Here is a 25,923-nt window from a genome sequence, read left to right as displayed (position 1 = left end):
TTTTTGATTTATAAATTATACAAAGCATGTATACGCTCACGTTTGATGGTCTCTTTTCAATTAATAATGATATTCGTTGAAGGTACAATATAAATATTAGCAAAATGCGTGTAAATACTTTTATTCAAATAAACATATGCAATTTCATTTAATCGCAATTTGTTGCTCTTTACTTATTTGAAATTCCACGTGCCTTTCGTTGTAATGAGAAATAAATGGCTTCTATTCGTACGGGCCAATGACACTGTCGTTGCTCATCGGAAAACGATGAGATCGATTTACGTAAAATTGATCGAATCGATTCGAGCGCTCATTGTCGTGCGTGCCATTTGAATTCTAAATCGTATTATGTAGACTTGTCATATCGGGAGAGCAATTGTATCGTGTGTAATTTAAAATCATTGTACACTTAAGGGTTTCAAAAGTGGTGAAAAGTAGAACAAAAGTTAAACGAGATAGAACAAAATCAAACGAAAGAGTGAAATTGAAAAAGTTAAAAGATTAACGATTTAATGAAAGATTCGATTTTTGGAATAAAATAAAACTTATAGAATAAAAAACAATTTTGCATTTTATAAATTTGAAATGAAACAGAATAGAAAATATATGTATATATAATATTATTTATATATATAATAAATAAAATGCAACTGTAATTTCGGGAATTCCTATATAAACGGAAAAGTTAACTTTATTCTTCATCTCTTTAGAATTTGGATACAAAGAATTTCATATTTGTGCCTCTGTTTCGAGAATTCTTTCATAACTCTGAAGATACCATAAGCTCATAAAATGGAATATCGGTTAATGTTTATTACATTTACTTCGCAAGCAAGAAATGTGTTTTTGCGTAAAACCGCCATACCCGCAGTTTGACGCATTTTACTTCAAATCGACAAATCAATAGGATTTCACTTATATTTAGTAATAAGAGAATTAACATAGAGGCTGATAAGAATGAAAGCGAAGCAAATGTTTTTTTTTTCTAGTCGAAAGTTAGAGCTAAAAAATCTATTTAAAAATGAGAACGTAAATTAAATTGTTCTCCATAATTTGTATGAGTAACATTTTGTAATTGCGCTTCTCATCTCGAATTAATTTGTCCGTGTAAACAATTTTCTACAAAAATAGATTTAAAAAACAGAGTAATTAAAATAAACTGGCAGCGATTGATTTTGCGAAATTAAATGTGTCTGACTTTTGAAATCGGATATTAATTTAATGACGTTTAATTATTTTCCTGCGCAGCAGGAAATATAATTACCGTGCGAATTCAGTGATTTTTTCTCTTTCCCTACGATACAATTTCCCTTGAATATTTCATCAAGTTACAAGTCCAAATTAAAATTCGAATTTGTCATAATGATCCAGGATCTTGAGACATCCCGATAGGTTTTGAGTTTTGCAATAACCGGCCGTTAATCTATTTGTTTCACAAAGATTATCTCTATCGTAACGTGCCATTATCGAATAATGAAATTCCGAGAAAGCAACATGCAATTCCGTTATATCACGTCGTTATTATATGTTCAACGAGAGAGCCTCTCATTTTGCGAGAGGCGCGTTAGATGTGCCGTCTTGCTGTAGTATCGATGTGTATATACCACTGGCTAACGAGCGTAAACGATGCCAGGTAGTTACGTAAAACGAAGGACACGGGTTTTGATGTTCGCCATCGATATAGGCTTCCGATGCTTGTTCAATTCAAACGGCCTCACCGTGGGAAACACTGTTAACGCTGTAACAGGAGTTGGAACATTTCGCGGCCGCGTTAAAAAGATTTCGATGGACCCTTACGCAGACTTATTTTTGTTTATAACAAAATCTTTCCCATATTTATCCCTAATTAATCCTATTCTTCTTTAAATTTCGATTTTATTTGAAAAGTGATTCTGGTACCGGCCGACGAACTGTACTCGCACTTTCCTCTGAACCATACCAATCGCGCAAATGATCCTCCAGACAATTTAATATTACATTTTTAACGCTAGCAAAGCTCGACTCCGTAAGTGCCGTGCACTTTTGTAGCGATAACACGATGTGACGACAACGAAGGCCGAAATTGTGTCAACGGTGAGCGAGCGTCGCACACTTGTGGGCGGCGCGGAACATCCCAGGTAATCGTTTGCCGACCTCGCCATCGTTCTTTTTTCTTTCTTTCTTTCTTTTTTTTTTTTTATTTAACGACAATGCCGGTGAATGGATGGTCGCGCGGTGCCAGTGTATTTACCCAGCCGCATCCGATCGTTCGATCGCACAGGCGGGCGGATGGAATGCCCCTCTGCTCTTCCTCGTCGTATCCGCTGGTTGTGGCACGGTGTGCACCGGCGATTGCTTTTCATTTCGTTACGTGTTCGCCCCGCAGTCGCATCACGGTAAGCCGGCACGCTGGCAGAAGGACGGATGTCCATCGAGAGTGAATCGCGAGCGCGGCTCGACGAGACGCTCTCATGAGGCTGAAGCCGCGCGTCAGGAGGTGCTCCGATCTCTAACCCGCCCCGGCGATGCACGTCCCAGCTAAGTGTGACGATCTCTGCTAGGAGAGTTCAATGACGGATCGGCGTTTGCACAAGAGCGTGAGTGAACGCTTCCAAAGTACAAAGAACAAGGGGCTTTTTAAACGAGTGCAAGATCCCGATGAGATTCTTTTCTTCTTTTGCTCGAGGAGTACGAGTCCTTGGGATGTGGGAATTTATTTGTCTTTACGGTGACTATATTTCTTTTAGAGAAAATAGGAGACCTGAGTTTTAAACCTTTGTCCCTTTGTTATTCAAACATTTTATGACTGCTATATGCATTTTCTTGTGCAGTGTACCAAAATGAGATATTACACAATTTTCTGATTATTTGAAACTGGTTCGACCATGTTTTGAAACAAATCCTCGGTCTAAATCTAAAATAGATTACAACTTATAACAAATACAAACGCATATAATCTGAATAATTTAATGATAATAAATGAAAAAATATAAGTAATAAAACAAAAAAAGTTATATTGTGTAAAACTAAATTTAATCGTTTCCGTAAAAATTCGCATTAGACTTTTGATATTGGAATTGTAATTAAAATAAAGGACAAAACTGAAGCAAAACTGGAAAAATAAAAAATTTAAACGTTAACTACTCGAAATAAAAGTTTTCTTTACGATAAGAAACATAGTCATCGTATATATCTCTTAACATTTTACGTGATTTTTGTCTCTCGGATATAATTTTTTATTTACAATGATCTTTGTAAATTTTATAAAATCTTTCTTAGAACTTCTAGAGAATATAAGAAGCATATTGTTTTATACAGTCAAAAATACAGTATTATATGGTCGTAAATTACGCACGTGTACATAAATCACGAACTCATTTATGTATAATTGATATTTTATAATACTTTGTAGGAGAATCTTTGGAAATAAATCGAAAAATTGCATAAAATAGGTTATCTTAAAAAATTCCTTTTTACTTGTGTTTCAAAGTTATCAGTTAAATGCGCGATTACGTGTCAATGCAAAAATAGCTTCACTATTATACTATCTTCCGTAGTCTCTTCGTCATTGTTAAATGTAAGTATTAGGTAGTATGAACCGTCATCAACGTAGCAATCGTATTACACATTTGGATACATTAATGACGTATGACTCTTTCGCATGAACAATCAATTAACACTTGACAATTTTTTTTATCTCTCTACAAGTAAGAAGTGTTCTCTTTCCAAGAGATTTACAATTACATAAAGATTTTTTTTTATTGCGAGAAATAAATGCACACTATATACTTGTTTGTATTAGACGGGATAAAGTTTTCTGACCTACATAACAAGTGGATTATATTATAGAGAAGGATTTATTTTATTGAACGCGAGTATATTTCAACAGAATATACTCGCGTATAACATATAATAAATTCTGATGTATAAGCCGCTATCGCGCGGATTATGCTGTCGTGTGTTTATGTAGTGTTAAGAGATAGCGGAACCAAAGACGCGAGGTAAAAAACGGCGTGCATAACGTTAGGAACTCACTTATGAGAAACGTTGCATTATCTTAAAACCTTGAAGTTAAGAGAGAAGGGTCCCTAAAGAAGTCGTTAACGCGCTGATGATTGCGTTTAGCCGCTTTACCACTAGATAAACAAAGCCTACGTGACCTGTATGTACAGATTTCAGTTTTTACACGTGATAGCGGCGCCTGCGTTACGTAACGACGTTTGCACAGGTACATCAGTGGCGCGATTAGAAGCAGGAGATGCCGTTCCGGAGCTAGAGCAATCTCGGAAACACCTGCAAAACGATCTCTCGCAATTTGGTCTTGTCCCGTGTTGTATGCAGTGCAAACATACAAGATGACGTTATTGCGTTTCGCCGGCATAATTTTCGCCTGCTGCCTCGTTTCAAGCACAGGTGAGGCTCAACGCGCGAGTGATGTACTGCTAAAAATATATATATAGAAAATAAGCATTGGAGCGTGAAATAGAAAGACTTTTTTGTCAAAATAAAATGAATATAATTATTTATATAAATAGTATAATTATAAAAATAAAATTATTAACTTAAATATATTATAGACAAATATTGTAAAATAAGAATTTTTGACTAAAAAATTTTTAATTGAAAACAATTTAAAGAAAAGAATGTTTTTATAGATACTTTTTTTATCAAAATTTTAAACCATTATTTTTTATTTTACGTACTTCTTAGTCCACAAGTTTGATTAATCGCAAAACGTGTTTAGACAATCGTTCGTCTGCGACTCGTATGTATACAATCGTGTCCATTATATTATCTAGCATCAGCAATAGCGCGTAAAGCATTGTGTAGGCATGACACAAGGCTGTTTAACTACAGCTCATATGTACTTTACAAAACACGCACTTTTGCCTTTAGGTCAGTCTCAGAGTTGTCAGAATCAAGATACGGGATGGGAAAAAATCGCCGGAGCCAAACCAGCAAATGCTATAGAGACAGTATTTTACAGAAACGGTATTACATCCATAGGTAACAACGGTATCATCGTGCCTTGCTTTGAAAGGTGATTCATTAATTAATTAATTAGCTCTTTCTTTCCTGCAGATTTTATAACTACATTCCAACAAATATAGTAAATTGCTAGCTATTCCAAGAAATCTGATATTAAGTGAATGCTGTCTTTAGACGAGTTATGAATATTTTACACATATACCTACACATTTGTTCACTAATAGACGGATACGTTTTGTTGGGCAAGAATTAAAACGCTTTGATGTCAATATTTTCCATAGAGAAAATTAATGTTTTTTTTTTTTAAAGAATATTTATATAAGTCAACTGTATCTACATACTTGCTATTATTGCAGAAAAGTATGTTTGTAAACTTATCGTTAAAAAATTTGTCTATTATAGGTGTAAAAGTCTGAATTGTACAGCTTTCGTAGTTGACTTTGCGAGAAATATTTGCTATAGCGTGCAGGTAAGGAGCGAGGAACTTATTCCCGAAACAAATGCCACATTTTTCCATCAGATGTGTATTAAAGGTAAAAACTATTTTTTATAATGATGTATTAAATTATAAAACTATTTTTTTATTTTAGCTAAATTTTTTCTAATTTCTGTATAAAATGTAAAACAAGCTACGATTGAATTCGCAAATATTTGACAGAAGAAAAGTCTGAAGCATTGAACAAAATTTTTGTAATTTCTCAGACAAAATTTTGGATGTTTCTGAAAATGCATCTTTTTTAAATTTCTTTACGCTTTTAGTTCCATCGAGCTGCAAACAACAGAAACTGTGGCAAGTAGAAAGAACATTGGGGGCTGTTTTAAAAGAGGGGCAGTCCGGTTGGTTTCATGAAGCATTAAGGAGAAGTGAATGTTATGAGAGGTGTCTACAAGCAGGTATGTAAAAGTAATTACGTAGATTGTACCGAGTCCCGGCTACCAAATAAATCGAAATTTTCAAGAATATTACATGCTGTATACGAACGATTTGAATGATGATCAGGGGACGAATGTGCATCCGCGCAATATCGTACGGGTGAGCCTTTGTCAATCAACGATACCATTGGCACGTGTTCGTTATCGAAGCTCGAAAGGGGAACCAGACCGCAAGCCTACAGATCGTCGATGTATCGCGACGAGTATTTGCAGGATCAGTGCCATAACATAAGTAAGTCGATAAACCGACCTACCCTTCTGTAAGTGAAACTGCACTGAATTTTAACTCGTGTGTCCTGTGATGCAGCGAAGAAGAGCTATTGTTCCTACGCAGAATTTCGAAACGTGTCGTTGCCATATTCGGACATAGCGTTACCGGGACTGGACATAAAGCAGGTATCCTTTATATCCCTTGTCGTTCTTGTGGGCACGAGAGCCAATTCACTCTGTCACTCGAGATTGATTCTCTTTTAGTGCGAGGAGAGGTGTGACCGCAGTGCAGATGGTTTCATATGCAGAGCCTATACTGTCGATTATTCGGAGAACAGGTCGCTCTGCCTGCTACACTCCGACACCACAATCGGTCTTGGAGTCAGCTCGTTGGTGGCCAGACCTAACGTAATCTACAAGGAACAGGAGCCTTGTATAGATCGTACGATTTGCAATGCATGGATAGTTTAACAAGTTTTGACCATAGAACTACATTTTAAAATCAAATAGTAATCAACGCGTTAAAAAAAAAAAGCGTAGAGGCAGAACATATAAAATTCACAAAAATCGTTATTAGACATGAGATCTCGCCTTTCCAGTAACTGTATTTATTTATTTTATATAACACACACGGTCGCAGTTTACTGATTAAAGTCTACAAGTTTCATTGCCCAACATTTTCCATATTGACTGCACTGCTTTGTTTCACAGTAAAAGTAGAGTGCAGCGAATCAACCATGACTATCATACTGACCACTGCGGAGCCCTTCGTAGGGCGGATGTACGCGAGTGGTTACGAAGACAATACCTGTAGCGTTAATGGCGTTGGCAACAACGTGACAATATTAAAATTGCCGCTGCCAAAAAAAGAGCAGATCGACAAGCCCATCATTGCGTGCGGTCTTAAACCTGCGTTTTCCATCGACAAGGAAAATCGGTACTTGATCTCAAAGTCATCTAATCGTGTCGATTAATTTTGAATAAATCTCGATGAAACGAAAAATTATCAATTTCACTAAGGTACTGGATCTCATTTTTATAGGACGCACACGTTTGTTTGGGCCACCGTTGTGATACAGTACAATCCAATCATCCAGCGATTGGGAGATCAATCGGCGAGAATCGGATGCTCCTTAGATGAGACCGGTCTTCCGGAACCGAGAAACGTGACCATTCATTCCAATTTCTCTTTTGTCGATCCAAAGTAAGTCTAGCGTTTCTTTGTATAGGCTCGTGGTTTTTTTGAAAAGAGTGAAAGGTTCACTCCATAATATAATTTTCCGCCTGATGCAAAATTGTCCTGATACTGTGACAAGCGTCCCCGATATTCCGGCTCTGGTTATTCTTTTGTAGCGCAGGCGTACCGCCGGTTGGGTCAATTGTAGTGAACGTATCGTCCGAGGCGCCAGTGGTAACGATGAGGATTCTCAACGAAGACAATACAAACGCTGTCGTTACCCAATTGGGACAGAAATTAACACTCAGAATTGAAATCCATCCCGTGAACGGTGAGTAGTTTTTATGCAACATAAGATGTTTCCAGAAAAATTATCTTCCATCACATTGGAATTCTTCTTAATGTTAATTAATCATTTTTTTATTAAAAAAATATTTGAAATGTACTTTTGACGAGTTTATCTTTAGCTGCATGAAATATATATTTTATCTCGGAGAAAAATAATTTAATTTCTCCGTTTGACAGGAACTTATGATATCGCAGCTGGTCACCTTGTAGCTAGTAGCGCATCTGGAGAATCCTCGTACCTTCTTCTCGACGAAATTGGATGTCCGACGGATCCGGCAACCTTTCCTGCGCTATTGAAGGATCCGATCGATAATCGTTCTTTGATCTCAATATTTACTGCCTTCAAATTTCCCGACAGTCAAATTGTCCGATTCAACGTCATCGTTAGATTTTGTATCGAGGAATGTGAACCGGTAAGTAAATCTTTTATTTTTTCAAAAATTATGATTTACTATTATGATTTTTAAGTTTCTTAAACCGTGATGGTTTTATAGAATTAATATTAAAATATCAATATTTTTACACAAAAGAACACACACATATCAATGATAATTCTTAAATAAGTAAAAATTAATTTAGCATATTTGAGGAATTTACAATTTTTTTGAAGGCCATGTGCAGAGGAGGACAGCCCTCGTACGGCAGGAGGCGACGATCGATCGAGGAGCCGCAGGTCACTGCTGAGGTAACAGAAATTTACAGAAACCTCACGCCCGCGGAATTACCGTTACAACTATCTATCGTCGTTCAAAGTCCAGTGGTAACGGCGGGCCATTTATCCAGAGAAAATCCTGATACGCTTTTGATCACCGGTGGAAGTGAGTTTAACATCGCAAGCGTCAGGAACTTCGATTTTAAAGATTCAATTTTATGTTTTTAAATCCCACACACGATGACATTACAGAAATAATAGAGTTATACAAATTTTTTTTTCCAGAATCTGCAGATAGCCTCTTCTGCGTGGACGCGAGTCTAGCCCTAGGTCTTTTAATATTTTGGTTAATAATCCAGATTGTACTCACCGCCGGTTGCATTATAGCAGTTCGTCGTTACAGAAGAATGGCCGTAGAGGCCGAAGAAGACAGAGCTGAGATATTAGCGAGACATCTTTATGGGATTCACGGAGGAAACTTCGAAATCGCACGTAGAGTCAGATGGGCCGACCGAAACGATTCCTCGATCGGATGATTATAGATTCTCTTCTTCGATTTTCCAGATGTGAAAACAATTTAGGTATTATATATAAATTGATGTAAAATGTCTTAAATAAGGTTGAAAAAATGTTTTACTCTCATAATATAATTTTTAAGTCATAAAATTTTAAATTAATTACTCTTGTTTTTGCATATATTTTATTTATATAATAGGGAATAATTTTATCAATTTGTTTTTTAAGAAATTCAAGTCAGTAATTTTATTTGAAAAGAAATGATTTTTTTGCATTAATTTGATATGTGTATGTCTATATTCACAAATGGATTTTATAGCATGTTTATAAATACTATAAAATTTATTTGTATAATTCGTTTGATGTTAGTAATATTAATTCTAAAACCACATTTAAGTTATAAAGACTAAAGTGAAAATTAAGTCAATAAATTATTATTCTCGCATAAGAGCAAATGAATATTTGTTGAACGTATTACATATTATACATTGCGATATGTAAATATGTTTATTTTTCTTACGTTTGCCAGTCTTTCATTATTAAAACATTCATATAAATTCACAAAATTTCATAAAACATTTATATTACCATGAATTATATTGTATAATAAAATTTGTAAGTTATCCAGTTCTACTTGTTGAGCAACGTCCATAATAATTTAATGCCACTTCTGTAAATATAAAGTATTGCGTATTAAGCATTTTAATGAGTTCACAATTGCACTGCCTTATACTGTGTAGTTATACATATATGTATAAGTATATATGTATATGTATAAGAATTTTTTATCATTTTATATATTTTATATGGCAAAGATTGTTAAATGTATAGTTATATGCTTGACAAAATATATTACAAAATCCATTAACGCTAAAATGAAAATTTAGAATTCAGGAAAATTATTTTTTCAATCTTGTGTAATAAAAAAAGAAAAAATTTCTTATCTAAGTTTAGTTTTTTTGTATCTAATTTGCATTTAGATTTGCTACATAAATACAAATATTTACTCTAAACAATAATAATAATAAAGATAAATTAAAAAAATAGAAGATAAAGATAAAGTAATTTGCGTGTCTTGTAATTGGCTAAAAATTAGCCAAATCAATTGTACTAGCGTTAAACAAAGAAAATTTTGTTGAAATTATTTCTGTCATTCTGCTAGAAAGCTCGTTTTATGTTGTTACCATAGATATCTTTCATGGAGTAAAATAAATACATCTGTTATAAATACAATAAAGTTTTTTTGAACTACTTCACCTTTTCCACAACGTGCAGCACAAGATAATAATCCAGGATTGGTGTAATCAACATTGTCTGTACCGCAAACAGGATTATATTCGGGTGTCACCTATGATAAGAATACCATTGTAGATTTATTGTTAAAATTATTTTTTAAAAATATAAAATATAAAACAATATTTTCTCTGCCCCCCTCTCTCTTTTTCTCTTGGAAATAAAACGTTAGTTTTAAATAAAGTTATGTTTATTTTAGTAATAAAAAACTTATAATTACTGGGCAGTTTATCACGCATGCATTGTATTGGTCATCAGGCAGAGGAATAGAAGTAGCAGTAGTCGTTGAAGTAATTCTTTGCTGTCCACTAGATTGTTCAGAAGCTACTGGACCATCAAAAATGAAATCATCTACTTGAGTCCTCTCCACAGGTTCATTCAAATTCTACGATACATATTATACTTCAGTCTTATTTTTTTTTAAACAAATATTATTTTCAACAAATACAAAAAATGTATGGAAAATTTTATGACGTGTCGTGTAAAAAGATGTTTACTTACTTGTGCGGTGATGAGAAATGGCGATGTAGTAACTGCAACAATTATTCAATACAATTCAGATACAGTATATTTAAATTTAGGCATGAGAATAACTTCGTGTTATGCACGAAGTGTTTATAACAGTTTTTTCTTACTTAGTAATAAATAAAACAACATTTTGATAAATTTTGATAGAAGAAACCGAGCTTCTTGCTCTATCGATGTATGATGTCTTATATACACGAGAGGATTTACAGAAGTTCGACGAGCTACTGATTGGTAGCATCAGTTGTGCCTCCTCTTATAGAACCGGTTGCCAAGCAATTTTACTCACAACGTGCATAAGTATAAGTGATGGTAAATATGTAGTACACTTTTTCCTCAGAATTTCCTGTAATTTTATAAAGTGATCTCATAAATTTTTGATCTCATATTTAGTATATACTTTTTTAAAAGTAAAGTATAAATTATGTTATGCTACATATTTACCTAAAAGAGATTTAAAAAATATTAAAATCGATATATTTAAAAAATTTTAAAATTTAAAGAACATTTATTTAATATGTTATTTAAATTTTTTGCTAACAAAAAATTATGAAAATATATTAATAATGTCAAAATATTATGAATACAAAAATTATCAGTACATGAATCATTCAAGTCGTCCAAACAAAATCTCAGGATCCTTCTTTTTAAGGCCTTTCAAAAAATTCATCATTACTTATCAGATTGTCTTGTTCCCACGAATAAGCATTCTTACAAGTCACACAAGAATGTTAATAGTATCCTATCGGGCAAGTTATTATTTTATAGTTGCATCACTTTTATAATAGCTCCAGTGATGGCTTGGTGTGTATATAGACATTGTTATAATTAATAATTAATTAATAGCAGCGATAATTTGAAAATAGAAGTACTATTTATATTACACTATAAGTTAATTCTTAATTAATTATTAGGAGGACGTTAAATTTTAATTTAATATAATTACAGCAGAAATATAATTTAATGTATAATGTAATATATAATTTGGTATAATTATATTACATATATAAATATTCACCGTTTTTATATAAAATTATTTAAAGATAGTAATACATTCAATATTAATAACACATGGAATACACGATATGTCTATGATTAGGAATTAATAGTTTGCAATCAGCACATTATTTCACGTATCAGCAATTTCTGCAAGTACACGTATGTCTGTAACATTTAAAAAGCACCGATTTTATTATTATATAAAAAGATAAAAGATAATAAAATAAAATAAAATAAATTATTCTACTATTTTATTAACATTGATAAAATTTTATCAAATTTTTATTCATCTTTACCTATGTTGTATTTATCAGTCATATAAAAGTGATGGCAGGTCATATGATGGTTCCATATTCAACTACTACTTTGTACGATATATGGTTCGCAAGCTCTGATTACTCTTATCTCAAGTCCTTAAAGAAATATTATAAATGTTATTAGATAACACATTCATCAAAATCACATAGTTAAATAAAAGAGAAAATTTATAAGAGTTGATGTATCAACTAATTTTAAAATTAATATGAAAATGAAGAAAAAGAACAATAAAACATTAATGTAGGATTAATGTAATACTTACGTGGATTGCAATTTTTCGCGCAATTAAATCTTCCCATATTCCAGTAAGTAACGTTATCGGTGCCACACACTGGATTGTATTCATTAGTTGCGGCACATGGACAATTTGTTGTTCCTTGCGTGGTGCTACTCGGCGTGGTACTACTCAGATCATTATTATCGAATATTATGGAGTCATCACCAAAGTTGTTCGGCGAGTCTCTTTGCGGGAATGCCAAGGCGACCAACCAAATTAGGGTCAAAACTTGTACAACTATCGAGCAAAATGATGCGTCATGATAAATGTTTACACATTTTAATGTAAATTTGCAGATAAGTCCAAAAATAACAAAATTTAAAATATCGTGAAGCATTTGAAAAGTGTCTTTCTTTAAATTTTTTTTTTAACATTTAAAGTTTTAAAACACATCGAAAAATATTATTCAAATTCAAACATATCATATTACTTAAAAAAATATACAAAAGCAGTTTAAATTTTTAAGTATTTTGTGTATTTAAAAAAACTAATCACAATAGTTATTCGAGAAAAAATCTTTATATCAAAATAGATCAAATTATATCAAAACGATCAAATTATAGATGAAATTATATCAGACCAGATCTAATTTTATCAATCAAGTTTTTTTTAAATGAGATCTGCTCTGATGTAATTTGATCTATAATTTGATCCTTGATAAAGATCCTTTTCCAGATATTTCGTACTCACGTGCAAAAATATATTTCATGATTGTATTTGTGCGCGTCCAACCAAATCCAGGAAAAGTAAAGGCGAAGTAAAAACGTCTTCAATGGTAACCAAAACACCAACAAATGACGGTCTTTAGCGAGATGCTTTTCGATTTATAGAATCGTCCAACTCTTATCAAGTCTTTCGACTTGTTTCCTTATATAGGAAAAAACCAGTGAGAAACACGTTGCAGTGGTCGGGGATATCCACATTGCGTATTTGTCACTGCATTAACTGCGTTATTGCCACGCACATAACGATCGAGTCATTTACGGGATGTCCCATTTTTATCTTATATACAAATTATTATAAAAAAACGTCCATTTATTTATTCTTGACCTTTTGTCTAACTTATGCAATTAAATAATTTGTACGAGATCACGGCCATAATTTTATCATAATCTGTTAAACTATATGATTTTGAATCATATAGTCTTGGATTTGTCGATAAACGACCAATTTTGCTTGTACATTGTAATTTTTATTTCGTAGCGTAAGAGATAAAATTGCAGGGTTCTCAGTATAAATGAAAAATGAGCCTCTTTTTATCGTTATGAATATTTATATAACATCCAGACAAGAGCTTATAGCCTTGGCACTGTACACGAGCATCATGAGCAAATCGTTTATCTCTTTTCATATGCGCACACAGATATACTGATTTCCTGCTCATACTTCCTGCAGCCACAAGCACGTTCTTTAAGAAAATCTAAAATGCGTCAGCTCTCTTGAGCATGACGTCAAAACGGAGGAAAGTTATGCGAGATTTTTGTAACTTGTATTTACATAAACTTTTTAAAAATGAAATCTTGGTGAACTCTGGGTCAACAAGGCAGATCTGCAAGATATGCGAAATGGAGTCGACATTGTTTCCAACATCTGGAAAAAGAATTTCAAATTTTCTTCCTCAAAAACATACGTTCAGAGTTAAAAAAAAAGTTAATTGAAGCGTGTGTGGAAAAAAGAGAAACGATTTGTTCACGATACAATGTAAGAGTTGCAGACTATTTAAATGATAACTCTTGCATCAATCTGATTTATACAAATATATTGTATCAACTGATTTTGTTCAATAAAAAAATTACATTTAATCATGAATTGCAAGAATTATCTGCAAATTCTTTTCTAATACACACATAAGTCATAACAAGTGAAGATTGATAGACTTGACACAGACTCGGATGTTGCATTTCAACAAAAGACAAATTACTTATGATATCATAGACGTTGTAATATAATACAAGTCCGTTTTACGACAAACGAATCTTGCAAAACAAAATACACTAGGAAAAACAATTCTTGCAGTAAAATTGAATAAAAATTGTTCGAAGAAATCATTATTAAAACCATTCTCTTTTTTTAAGACATTTATATTATATGTATTAGTATATAGTGATATTATGATAATTATTTTCGTGCGTGCGTGCGTGTGTGTGTGTGTGTGTGAAATTTAATTTGCGTACGTGTTTCGTCACATATTGAATCGCAAATTAAGATTAGACATAACTACATAATTTATGCTTGCAAATTGGATGGTTTTGCGTGTTCATGCAATTTTTATTTATAGCAATATAAATCGTATAGAGCTTTATACATGTATACTTTATGGCATACAGAAAACTTTATTATTGATGTTCGGACGTTTGGAGACAATAGCGGTTTGTAGAAATTTAAATATCCGTTTTTACTAATTTCCTTAATTAAATTAATAAATTAACGATAATAAAAATAATTAAAAAATAAATTAACACATATAAAAATTTAATTTAAATTTAAATAATATATTAAATCGGATTATCGACCTATTATTTAGATTTAAGAATAACCAAATGCAAAATTAAAAATGAATCGTTTAATGTTATTTCGTTTTTATGTGTTATCCATTTTCTGTAAATTATATAAATTATATATAGATATGTTTAATTTATAAATATGTAAAAAAATCTTAAATTAATAATTATAAGTACTATTTTTAATTTAAAATATAATTAGTTGGATTAGAATAATCGATTTTAAATTTTACAGTGGTAGTTCATAATTAATATTTTGCAAAATAATTATACGCGTTATTTTTTGTCTGTCAAATAAAGGTTTCAACTAAAAAATGCAAAAAATTATTCTCTAAATATAGAAAATAATCGCAATCTGTTAAATGTCGTATATTTTAATTAATAATTTGATATATTCAGTAAAATATTTGTTGAATAGAGGTGCGACCTCCCTCCCCCCCTCCCCCAATAATTGTGAATGAGGATTCGGTTTTCTAATCGATTGTTTTGTATGCGAGAGAGAACACCATCGCGTTGCTCCCGAAGAGAAAAAAGGAGGCCTGGTATCGTGAGACCTATGGAAGTAACTGTAAACGTATGGCATTATAGCAATAAACTTGTACTTGTTGAAGATGCTTGAGTTTTATAATGTTGCAATTAACCCTTATTCGATTGACTTTTTTGCAATCAAAGGAAAATTTTATTAACGTTAGAACAACTATTTAGCATTTAGATATTTAGAACACGAATTAGCAATTAGTTGAAGTAGAAGATTTTTAGATATAATTAGATATAATCTATAATTAAGGTAAGTGAACAAAATAGTACCTACAATTTTATGTCTGTTGTCTAAAATAGAATTTGTAACTTGATTGCTAAAAAAGAATAATTCTAGAACATTTCTGTATAAACTACAAGTTTCAATCTAAATGTGTGTATATATATGTATAAATATATATATTGTATCTATTATACGTGTAAATAAGTTGATGTTTTATTTGAGAGAGAGAGGAGAGAGAGAGATCAGAGATAGTAGAATCGAGAGAGCGAGAGATCGATCGAGGAGAATCGAGGAGAAGATGAGAGTAAGATGAGAGAGAGAGATCGACGCGAGAGACTCCTGAGAGAGATAGCGCTCTCTCTACGTCTCTCTAGACATTGCTCTCGCTAAGCTCTAGCTCTCTTCTCCTCTATCCGAGCGCGCTATCTCGATCTCTCTCGCTGCTCTCTCTATCTCTCTCTATCCGATCTGCGCGCTCTCCTCTCTCTCTCTCTCTTCTCGTCCTCTCTCTCTCGAGGATCTCTCTCAACCTCTCTCTCTCGCTCGCTCCTCTCTCCTCTCTCTCCTCTCTTCTCTCTCTCGTCCTCTCTCTGTCTCCCGCTCCCTCTCCTCTCTCCCTCCCTCGCTCTCTCGTCGCTCTCTCTCGTCCTCTGCCTCACTCTATCGTCTCTCTCTACTCTCTTCTCTCTCTATCTCTGATCTCTCGCTCTCCCTCGCCTCTCTCTCTCTCTCTCACTCTTCTTAATCTCTCCCTCTGCTCTACTCTCTCTCTCTCTCTCTCTCTCTCGCTATCATTCTCTCCTACTCTTCTTCTCTACTTTTACTCAGCTCTCTCTCACTACTACTTCTTTCGTGCTCTCTTACTCTCTTGACGTCTACCTTGCGTCTCTACTTCTTCTCTCCTCTTCCTCATCTCTCTTCTCACTCTCTTCTTCTCTCTCTCTCTCTCTCTCGCGCTCTCTCTACTCTGGCTTCTCTCTCTCTTCTACTCTCTCTCCCCGTCTCCCTCTCTCTCCGTCGCTCCTCTCTCTCGCTATCTTCTTCTCTATCGCCGAATTCTCTCTGCTTCTATCCTCTCTCTCTCTCGTCGCTCTCTCCTCGTCTCTTTCCTCTCAGCTCTCACAATTCTCATCGCTTCTCCTCTACTTCTCTTCTCTCTCTGTCTTTCCTTCATTCTCCGTCTCGCTCACGCTCCATCTCTCTCCTCTTCTTCTTCTGTCTCTCCTCTCCCTCTCCTCTCTTTCGTCCTCTCGCGCTCTCATCCTCCTCTATCTCATTACTCCTCTCCCTCGTCTTTCCCTCTTCTCTCCTCTCTCTCCCCTCCACCTTCTACCTTCCTCTCTCAGCTCCCTCTCTCTTCTCTCTATCCTTCTCTCCTCTCCTTCCCTCTCTCTCCTCTCTGCGCTCTCTCTCTCCTCCTCTAGCCCTGCCGCCTACGGCTCTCTACTCTCTCCCTCCTCCTCATCTCTTCACTACTCGCTATCTCTGCTCTGCTCTCTCTCTCTACTCTCTCTCGGCCTCCTCCTCTCTCCTCTCTCTAATCTCCCTCTCTCTCTAAGGTCTCGTCTATGTCTCTCCTCTCTCTCCTCTCTTCTCCGTCTCTTCTGAGCTCGCCTCTCTAGCTGCTCTTACGGTTCTGCATATCTCCTCCATCGCTCTGCTCTTCTCTCTTCTCGCTCTGCTCGCCTCTTCATCTTCTATCTCTCTGCTCTCTTTGCTTTCCTCTTCTTATACTCTCTCGTTCTCTCTCACCCTCTCTCCCTACTACTCTCTTCTCTCTCTGTCTCTCTTCTCTCTTCTCTCTCTCTCTCTCTCTCTCTCTCTCTCGCGCTCTCTCTCTCATCTTCGTCTCTCTCTACTCTCAGCGCTCTCTCTCTCTCTCTCTCTCTCTCTCTCCTCTGTCTTCTCTACTCCTCCTCTCCTTCTCCATAACCTCTCTCAGTCTCTGCTCTCCTCTCTCTTCTCTCTCTCTCTCTCGCTCCTCGCTCTGCTCGCTCTCCTCTTTAGTTTTATCTTAATTTTAACTATTCTGTTTTCAAAGCTTTACCTTAAGATATCATCATACGCGTTAAATATCATTCCTCATGTACTCAAAAGCCACTAAAAATATTTAGTTAAAATTCATAATCAAAAATAACATTGAAAAAAAATAAAATGATTAAAACCACGATGTTAAACGTACATGTGTGATTAATGAGAAATCGAACGTCTGGTACATTTTAACAGTGCCATCTTTTCGTAACATGCAAAAGTACGATAAAACTTGATAAAATTTACCTCTTGGTAAAATCGAAAATACAACACGTTCGGTTAATCATTCTATAACAATAAAATAGACTTTGCAACATCAAATATAAAATTATCAAGTTCGACGTTGCTTCAGTATGTATTGTGTATATATTAAAAAAATAAATTTTATCTACACACTGTAGATCATATTAGATGATATTTAATAATTAAATGTAAATTTGTATAAACTTTTCAACAATCTAGTTTATTACTGTAAAATAATCTTATAATCTTATATATTTGACGTTATTTTTCTATTTACTAGAAATATTTTAATTTAATAAAACAAAATCAGTTGGTAAAAATTGCTTTTTACATTATCAAGTGTCAAAGAATAATTTTCAATCATCAGTTGTTCACAAATTTCAATATGCTATAATAAGAAATGTTAAAATGATAAGAAATTGTGTCTATTTTGCTTTTCTTAATATAACAAAATCAGATCTTTCTGTAATAGGTCTTTTTTCAAGATTACATCCACATAGATTATTGATATATTATTTATGTTAAGTTTATACAAATCTTTTTTATGTAGACAATATGAATTACTCTCAGACTTTTCTCCGATATATATGATATAGTTTTCATGTATAAATTTGTCTTAATTTAAGATAAAAATGATTTGACTTGCCAACACTGATGCGCAACAACGGAGTTGATCTGCATAAATCTGTAACATATGAAAATGTACAAGTTAAAAAAATTCTCAATCAATATTTCAAACAATATCTATTTAATGAATAAATAAAAATTGAATACGTGTACGTATTCAATTTTTATTTATGCATTAAATATACTTATTGTACTTATAATTGTATTGCTTATTACGTGTACGTGTTCAATTTTTATTCATTAAATATACTTAAAAATAAAACATCTACAAAAATGTTTAGATATAAATTAAAAAAGAAAATTTAATAATTACATAAAAAATAATTTTTTTAAATTTTCTAAATCAATAATAAATTACTTACTCATGGGTTGCTCCGCCGATGCCTGATGCTTTTTCCTAAGTCTTTTTCTCCTCCTCGTCCCTTTGAATTTTGCCTTATCGTTGCTCCTTTGTGATATTCGTGCAAGATTTCTTATAATAACTGGAATGCAAAATCTGCGATACTTTGTACGACACTCTCGACGATCACTTCATTATCATTTTCAAACGTAAAGACAACGGGAAGAAATGTGTTCCCACACGAAACGATGATGCGACTGTTTTCTTTTTCATAACCTTTACACCAGATTCACTCGCGAAAATACGTCGATAAAAATTACTCGGTATTCCGAGAATAAATCGCACACGAACGCGAGTAAAACACCCGCGGCACTTCAGCTTGTCCTTTTGGACCGAGTACGTGTACACGAAAAGTTTATGACACGAAAACAATGCGACGAGCACATGATGCTGCACTTCCTGAACGAATACAATCAATTCCACAAGTTCACGTATCGTCCGTTATTGCATCAGCACTATCGATACCATAACACAATTCGCGGAATGCACGAAAGTTTCTGAGAAAAACGGAACGTTTGACCAATAGAAGCGAAGATGACAGCGGGAAAGTGGTGTGACGAGTCACGGAATGTCGTGAAACGCAATTCGAGAAAAGCGATCGTTTCAAAACGACCGAATGCACATGCCGAGACACAACGAATATCGAGACGAAGCAATTCACTTTGAGAATCTTCTCGTATGATCACAAGACTAGCAGCGTTTCACTTGGCACTCGCGATACCGAACGTATCCCCTTCGAGCAAAAATACTTTTTGCTCGAATGCACACGCGAAACCGAAGGCAAACGCACGATGCCGCGCTTTACACATGAATACCTCTGTTACGTTATATGGCTCGCAGATCGTCTGTAGCGCGACGGCACAACACAACACCGTACCTGCGCACAATGAATTCTAAATACGCTAGACACGCACGGAGTCGACAAAGCGTCCTCACCGATGCTGGAACGCGAGGTAACATGGCGGCAGCAGCGTACGGGACGTATACGTGACCGTTGGCCGGCAAACTCGGCGGTACTCGGCGCTAGTCGGCGCCACTCGTCGCGCCTGCGCCGCTGCCGCCATGTTGCTCCGTTGCTCCGTTGCTCCGCGCTCCCCAGTCACGTACGCCGCTCCAGCGCCGCCGGTCAGACGCATCAGACGCTCTGTCGACTACGTGCGTGTCTCGCGTATTCAGAATTGAACTGTGCGATGTTGTGCAAGTACTGTGTTGAAAGTGCCGTCGTACTAACAAACGATACGCGAGCCATGTGAGATCGTACGCAGAGATCGTATTCGTGTACAAATCGCGGCATCGTGCGTTTGCCTTCGGTTTCGAGTGAAGTGTTTGCTCGAAGGGGATACGTTTGGTATATCGCGAGTGCCAGTGAAGCGCTACTAGTCGTCGTGCGAGCATAGAAAATTCTCGAATTTGTGTCTCCGTTCGTTGTATCTCGACGCGTAATTTTCATTCAACCGCTTTCCTCGGCCTGCGTTCTCACGAAGTTACGTGTCGTCACGCCACTTTCGTGCCATGTTGATTTTCGTTCCGAGCAAAGTTTTCGTGTGCGCGTATTCGCTCGAGGAGGATACGCAATCCGTTCGGTAGAATGTCGATCGTGTTAATAGTGAAACTTTACAAGTTGTCGCGCAATCATACTACAGAGATACAAAACTCGGGGAGCGAATTACTTCTGTTCAGTGTGCCTCGACGTGCGCATTCAAATCAAACGATTCTTGGCGCTTTTCTGCCATATTATCTTTTTCCTCTCTGGCGTGAGCTTCGTGCGTTCGACTACGACGACTACGCTCGGAATCATAGCACAGTCCGAGTAGTGCCGAGTGCTGCCGAGCACCACCGAGCAGTCCGAGAGTGTCGTGGCCGCCGTGGGCGAGACTCCGTCGCTGTTCGATAAGCCGGGCGTTCACGCGCAGGAAACGTAGCCGTAGCCGAGATGTCGAGGAACGACGGCAAAAAGGACACCTCGGCGTCCGCGTTCCGCAAGATCGACGTGGATCAGTACAGCGACAACAATTTCAAAGAGGAGGACGCGGACGGCGGCGTAGGTGCGCCCACCGGGCCGGACGAGAACGAGATTTTGACACTTCTTAGCCAATATCCTTTTGCAAAGCTTTAGCGTTTGGTAGACCGTTTATTTTTTAGGAACACATTTAATTTGATTTTCCTTAACTCCATTATCAAGGGTAAGAACGCGGAAGCGCTAATATCGGTATTAAAGTCCGCTCCGTTGGAGTGCAAGAATCAGCAAGTGAAGGTAACCTCAAAATGCTCAACGGTGATTCACGGTGAATCTGTTGCACTGTCGTGAAGCGATTTTGTGATTTGCTAAATGCGGAGTGGTCTCGTGGATTGGAAAACTGTATAGATTAATTGTGAAAAGTAGATGTGTGTTACATTAAAGTAAATAGATTTACATGTTGGAACTAAGGTTTTGAGCGTTTGATGAAGGCCCATGATTGATGGGGCATATTATATCTTATTAGTGAATCTTTCTGCGCGATTTTAATCTGTTTTATGTTTATGTTCTTGTATAGTCAATGTATCCATAAAAAAATTATTTCGTATTTAACTTGATTGACCCAGCATGCTCCTAACGTCGCTTCGCTCAGTGTTATGGTATATTTCACCAAGTGTAAATTTGTTTATATGCAAATATAAAACGTATCTTTCTATTTGCAGGACAGTGCACGAAACTTAACACAGAAGGTGCTTCTAAGTATAAAGTCGAATCAAATGGATGATTGCTTAGCACAATTAGATCGTGACTTAGTAGATGTTCTAATGAAGTATATTTACCGAGGTTTTGAAATCCCAACGGAGGGTAGCAGTAGTCACTTGTTACTTTGGCATGAAAAGGTATTTAACGTAAGCGGTGTTGGCTGCATCGTCCGTGTATTCTCTGACAGTAAGCGGGCTTGAAGTTTTGAATACTTCGCAGTAACACGTTTATTATGATAATTACCATTAATTCTTACTGTTATTCATCGTCATTGTTAATGCGATGAGGATGTAGATAGGCAAGCCATTCACAAGTTTCCATATGGGAAATACAACAAATTTGTGTACATTTGTTATCAATAAAGTAATTTTTATTTCTTGTACATTTGGAGGAATAATTCCCGTCTCATCATATCTTCCACTTTGCCATTATTTTATTCTAAAGAATGTAAATAGAAGTTTACAGAAATTCCTTAAAGAGCATCCAACAGCATTTAGTTTTCAAATGCATTTTTAATTTTAAACTTGAATACTATTAGAAGAAATTTTAACGTCATCTCTCAATTTGTATTTTATTAATATTGTACACCCTTCTGACAAGATAAGAGAAAACATATACCACATATTATTTTTATATAACAACAATAAGAATGTTTTCACACCTGAACATTTTCTTATACATGCTATTATTGACCATTACAATAAGAATTGACAATTAATATGTTTTTTGAGTTGGCACAAAATAAAAGTATAAATATATAATTTGTGGTATAATATACCCCAACATCTTTATTATTTTATATCTCTCTCTATATATATATATAACAAAAACTAGTGCAACCGATTAACGGTAACATAATAATATTAAATCCTCTATACCGGATATTTAGGTTCTATCATTGCTCCTTGTATAATAGAATATATATGTGAGATTAGGATGTTATGCAGATTGTAATATTTAAGATTTATCTGACTCTTGTGATATTATCACATACAACACTGGAAATTCATTGTAAGATTGTTCACTCACATTTGTCCTTTACCGTGAGCATAATCATATTTGTTTGATGTATCAGGTACAGTGCACTCACAAATACTGCATTTGCTCTGCAAGTACATATTTTGTTATTGCGACAAATGTGATGTAAACAGAAAAACTAACTTGGTAACTATTGTAAGATTCTTTAATGATTGGTTTGCACAAATTTTTGACAGAAACAAAAATCAATATCAAAGAATCTTATAAAAGCTGCAAAACTGATTTTCTTACTGAACAGTTATTGTGCATTTTTTTCTGTTATTAATTTATTGATTAGATAATTCAAATGACCAATCAAACTGATAATCTTATGTACTTACTGTCCCTCTTTGAAGTACTCCTTTAATGTGTTGCTGAACCTTTTACTATATTTCACAAATTCTCTTTTGCGTTGGTCTAAGGCTTGTTTACCAGCTGAGCTGGGTATAAATGCAGTAACTTCGTTCACAGCATCTAAAAGTTTCTTTATTGCACTCGCAATTTCTCTGAAAGAAAGAAGATACAGTTGATAAAGATATACATTTTGTACAAAATAAACATTCTAGTGATTAGACATAGCACAAACAAAATTTGTGGATTCTTTTTTCATTATATTAAAATTTAATTGTTATTTTTAAATTTTTGTATTTATAATGAAAACATTTGTGAAGTTAAGTTTTTGTGTAAATATCCAATCACCAAGATGTTCATATAAAATTTGCCATTATGAGTGTTAAACAAACTTGATTGTCTCTAGAAAAGTCTTCCTGTCCGTGATCTCATCAGGAATTCTGCTAAGTATTCTCTTCAAGGAAGTTGATTTACGATTCAGTTCTTGGAATGCATCTTCTGAACGTGCCGAACGATACTCCACGACTGCAAACCAAAGGTAAAATGTCATTGACTTAACTCAAATTTAACAATAAATAAAATACAATAGAGTAGAATAGCTGAGATAGGTTTTAACTGTCAACACAGTAATTTCTATATCTTACCATCGTAATCAGAAGCAGCACCTTGTAGTCGTAAGACACTCTCGTTCATATCAAGATTTAGCTCGGCTCTGCGTATTATACCCATAATCAAGTCGTACGTGATCCCAGGATGCGAACTCTCTGCTTTCGAGAGAGCCGCGCGTAGGGTCTGTGCTGCCATGACATTTTGTCTTTCCAGCTGTAAAAAATTCAACACGTATTCCACGTACTGTACAACAGATATCCTTGACGAGAAGTCCTTTACCGAAAAATGCAAAACCCAGTACAAGACATTACTCTCTGTGCGTAAATGCGCTCAAAATTCTTTTCACATCTATCCGTACTTCTATATTCAAGACGACTATTCAATACGAGACGTTGTGCGCGGATGTGAATATTATTTGTAAAAAAAGCAGGATTTCCGGACGAGAACGTACTTGGGCGACGTGTACCTTTGTTAATATTGGCCTTAATATGACGGGAAGAACCAGTGATGTAACCGGGGTCTCATCGCCCATTGTCATCCTTCACCGTGTGTGTTGTCGCTCGAGACGCCGAGAGAATGAAAACGATTTGGGTCGCGGATCGAGATGAGGTGCGAAGTCGAGACTGTTTCGCGGGACGGCCGCGGCGAGAGGATTGTTTACACACGCGACTGGCACACGATCACAGCCCAACCAGCATAAACTCTTCTTCTATGACAGCTGTCACAATAGGCGTTAGACACACGCGGAAATGAGGTTACCCGGCGCTGCCAACATTATCCGAGTCGAACGAACAAAAGTCTCGGTCGTTGCGCCGCGGCCTCGCGCGCAGTCGTTGGTCACCGTGGCAAATAGACTCGTTCACAGCTCAACTTTTTGCGACAAACAGGTTAAGCGGACAGATCTAAATGTTACTTCCGTATCGGTGAAATCTATGTGACTCGCGAAAGGTCACTTGTTCTAAATTAATTCGCGTTGGCGAGATCCTTTCGCGATATTACGAACTTGGAAAGAGACTGTTTAACCAATTAGCTACTATTATTTCAACGACGATCTTTCTGATGCTTCTCGCTTTGTATATGTACGTCGGTGCTTTTCGCACGGTTTCTCTGTCGGACAATTGACAACGAGATTTGTAATGCGAATAAATGTTCACGTAGAAAGAGAAAAGTATCCTCTTTCCGGCGTCAGTTCTATTTTCCGAGCCTTTATGAACGTCGCGATCTGAAGGAGGCGAATGATAATCGTTCTGTGAATGTCAGGTGTTTTGAAATTTTATTGCATTATTCAATTCTGAGCGTCTTCGTACGCGATTTCGTTCAGTGCGTGACGCACTTGTCGTAATCGTAATCATTTTAGTTATTCCATATTAAGGCCATTGCAACTACATTTCTGTAATCGTTACCGTAAGAAATTGAACAATATGATTGGTTAATTCTGTCAGTTACGGCTGATTTGAGCAATATGATTGGTCGAAATCTCACGATTACGATTACGGAAATTGTACATGCAAATGTCTTTACTTTGTTGCATTTTCGTGATTCGATCTGTGTCACGCGCTGCACGAGACATTTGCAGATGTGTGAACACGGGCTGTCTTATTTATTATAATTTTGTGGCATGCACAGTGCCTTAAGCATCATTTCATTCTTGTTCGTCAAGTTTTAAGTAAGGAGAAATAATGTGTATGAGCGCCGTGAACACCGAAGCGAATGCGGCCAGAGTGTGCACTAACGACTACTTTGAAAATTTTCAGATCGAGATTCGCGCCCTCACGGCCACTTCACTGCACCAATTACGTAGGAGCCGCCATTGCTGTGATTCGACGATTCGAGTTCCGCGGGCGCGTAACGGCCACCGGTGCGATCGCGTACGTTTCGTCGCAGCATCGTCGGGTTTCGCGGTCTGGGAGACGCCGTACGTACATGGGGAACGTTCGCAGGTCGAGTTGTCGCGTAGAGATCGAGGTGAGTTGAAAGTTTCTGCGGAAATTGTGCCGGAACTCTCGTTCGGGCGCGAAAGACCGCGCTTCGCCGATCGGAGTGGGGAGGGAGGGGGGACGCTCGGGACATTCGCGACAATTCCAGAGAAGGAGAGTGAGATTCGTGGACATCGGGGTGACCGAGGACACACGGTGAAAGAGGATTTATCAGCCGAGGATCCAGTGACCAAGGATTAAGCAACAGGACCGGAAATTTGACTTGCAGCGGCGAAAGAAGGTAGGTGTGAAATGTTAATGGTGTATGTGTGGTGCGCGCGCGTCCCCCTCCTCTCTCTCTCTTTCTGTGTGTGTGTTTTGTTTTTGCATAAAGAGAATTTTCTTTTAGAATTTGTTCTCAAAATCATGGTAGTCTTGTCAGACCTTTGATTATAGAAGTACGGACTGCTAATTGTCTAGGTTGCTAATTATTTTTGTGTAATGGAGATGAAATGCGCCCCCAATGTTAAACT

The 25,923-nt window shown here is 35.9% G+C and overlaps 6 protein-coding genes across 8 annotated transcripts in view; 3 read left to right on the top strand and 3 right to left on the bottom strand.

The window, feature by feature from the left end:
* Positions 1-786: 786 nt before the first annotated feature.
* On the top strand, positions 787-10,037 carry LOC105840715. Of its 3 annotated transcripts, none has more exons than XM_036287103.1 (14): positions 787-2,707; positions 4,208-4,392; positions 4,876-5,020; positions 5,371-5,501; positions 5,728-5,862; positions 5,969-6,133; positions 6,209-6,297; positions 6,376-6,553; positions 6,823-7,048; positions 7,154-7,315; positions 7,465-7,619; positions 7,814-8,049; positions 8,247-8,321; positions 8,574-8,752. In XM_036287103.1, the coding sequence occupies exons 1-14, from the start codon at positions 2,550-2,552 to the stop codon at positions 8,610-8,612; spliced, it is 2,079 nt and encodes a 692-aa protein (XP_036142996.1). In that variant the 5' UTR covers positions 787-2,549; the 3' UTR covers positions 8,613-8,752. The 3 variants fall into 3 exon arrangements, with proteins under 3 accessions (XP_036142996.1, XP_036142995.1, XP_012543187.2); XM_036287102.1 differs by having other exon boundaries at positions 863-2,707; positions 8,247-8,454; positions 8,574-10,037; XM_012687733.3 differs by having other exon boundaries at positions 1,119-2,576; positions 8,247-8,454; positions 8,574-10,037.
* On the bottom strand, positions 9,217-11,045 carry LOC105840714. The gene is made up of 5 exons (XM_012687732.3): positions 10,733-11,045; positions 10,599-10,630; positions 10,318-10,482; positions 10,062-10,152; positions 9,217-9,474 (listed from the first exon to the last, which is right to left on the bottom strand). The coding sequence occupies exons 1-5, from the start codon at positions 10,752-10,754 to the stop codon at positions 9,425-9,427; spliced, it is 360 nt and encodes a 119-aa protein (XP_012543186.1). The 5' UTR covers positions 10,755-11,045; the 3' UTR covers positions 9,217-9,424.
* A 587-nt stretch (positions 11,046-11,632) lies between these two features.
* Positions 11,633-13,078, bottom strand: LOC105840713. The gene is made up of 4 exons (XM_012687729.3): positions 12,907-13,078; positions 12,202-12,453; positions 11,918-12,034; positions 11,633-11,786 (listed from the first exon to the last, which is right to left on the bottom strand). The coding sequence occupies exons 1-3, from the start codon at positions 12,923-12,925 to the stop codon at positions 11,976-11,978; spliced, it is 330 nt and encodes a 109-aa protein (XP_012543183.1). The 5' UTR covers positions 12,926-13,078; the 3' UTR covers positions 11,633-11,786; positions 11,918-11,975.
* A 7,516-nt stretch (positions 13,079-20,594) lies between these two features.
* Positions 20,595-21,879, top strand: LOC105837086 (actin-related protein 2/3 complex subunit 5). The gene is made up of 3 exons (XM_012681573.3): positions 20,595-20,872; positions 20,960-21,032; positions 21,458-21,879. Exons 1-3 carry the CDS (start codon positions 20,712-20,714, stop codon positions 21,695-21,697), a joined length of 474 nt encoding a protein of 157 aa, XP_012537027.1. The 5' UTR covers positions 20,595-20,711; the 3' UTR covers positions 21,698-21,879.
* A 162-nt stretch (positions 21,880-22,041) lies between these two features.
* LOC105837085 (programmed cell death protein 10) lies at positions 22,042-24,245 on the bottom strand. Its single transcript, XM_012681572.3, has 5 exons — positions 23,941-24,245; positions 23,510-23,687; positions 23,258-23,390; positions 22,856-23,020; positions 22,042-22,603 (listed from the first exon to the last, which is right to left on the bottom strand). The coding sequence occupies exons 1-5, from the start codon at positions 24,010-24,012 to the stop codon at positions 22,519-22,521; spliced, it is 633 nt and encodes a 210-aa protein (XP_012537026.1). The 5' UTR covers positions 24,013-24,245; the 3' UTR covers positions 22,042-22,518.
* A 970-nt stretch (positions 24,246-25,215) lies between these two features.
* Positions 25,216-25,923, top strand: part of LOC105837084 — a 150,657-nt gene continuing 149,949 nt past the window's right edge. Inside the window, exon 1 of the mRNA XM_012681569.3 lies at positions 25,216-25,691. The gene's annotated coding sequence lies outside the window, so the exon portion shown is untranslated. The remainder of the gene's footprint in view (positions 25,692-25,923) is intronic.

This window comes from Monomorium pharaonis, chromosome 5 (genome assembly GCF_013373865.1).
Source record: "Monomorium pharaonis isolate MP-MQ-018 chromosome 5, ASM1337386v2, whole genome shotgun sequence".
NCBI lineage: Eukaryota > Metazoa > Arthropoda > Insecta > Hymenoptera > Formicidae > Monomorium > Monomorium pharaonis.
Note: the sequence above shows the minus strand (reverse complement) of the source record. Positions and strands in the feature narration are given on the sequence as shown.

Bases quoted from the DNA above. Each gene is read 5' to 3' on its own strand.
- LOC105840715 (XM_036287102.1), top strand. From the start codon at position 2,550: ATGACGGATCGGCGTTTGCACAAGAGCGTGAGTGAACGCTTCCAAAGT. The intron at 6,298-6,375 runs GTATCCTTTATA...ATTCTCTTTTAG, and splicing joins CGGGACTGGACATAAAGCAG to TGCGAGGAGAGGTGTGACCG. The intron at 7,316-7,464 runs GTAAGTCTAGCG...ATTCTTTTGTAG, and splicing joins TTCTCTTTTGTCGATCCAAA to CGCAGGCGTACCGCCGGTTG.
- LOC105840714 (XM_012687732.3), bottom strand. From the start codon at position 10,754: ATGTTGTTTTATTTATTACTAA. The intron at 10,153-10,317 runs GTAATTATAAGT...TTCTTATCATAG, and splicing joins CATGCGTGATAAACTGCCCA to GTGACACCCGAATATAATCC. The intron at 9,475-10,061 runs GTGAAGTAGTTC...TTATATTTACAG, and splicing joins TGCTGCACGTTGTGGAAAAG to AAGTGGCATTAAATTATTAT.
- LOC105837085 (XM_012681572.3), bottom strand. From the start codon at position 24,012: ATGACAATGGGCGATGAGACCCCGGTTACATCACTGGTTCTTCCCGTC. The intron at 23,688-23,940 runs GTACACGTCGCC...AATTTTTTACAG, and splicing joins TAAGGCCAATATTAACAAAG to CTGGAAAGACAAAATGTCAT. The intron at 23,021-23,257 runs GTTTGTTTAACA...TCTTTCTTTCAG, and splicing joins ACTTTTCTAGAGACAATCAA to AGAAATTGCGAGTGCAATAA.
- LOC105840713 (XM_012687729.3), bottom strand. The intron at 12,035-12,201 runs GTAAGTATTACA...TATTTCTTTAAG, and splicing joins CGCGAAAAATTGCAATCCAC to GACTTGAGATAAGAGTAATC.
- LOC105837086 (XM_012681573.3), top strand. From the start codon at position 20,712: ATGTCGAGGAACGACGGCAAAAAGGACACCTCGGCGTCCGCGTTCCGC. The intron at 20,873-20,959 runs ATATCCTTTTGC...CTCCATTATCAA, and splicing joins ATTTTGACACTTCTTAGCCA to GGGTAAGAACGCGGAAGCGC. The intron at 21,033-21,457 runs GTAACCTCAAAA...TTCTATTTGCAG, and splicing joins GCAAGAATCAGCAAGTGAAG to GACAGTGCACGAAACTTAAC.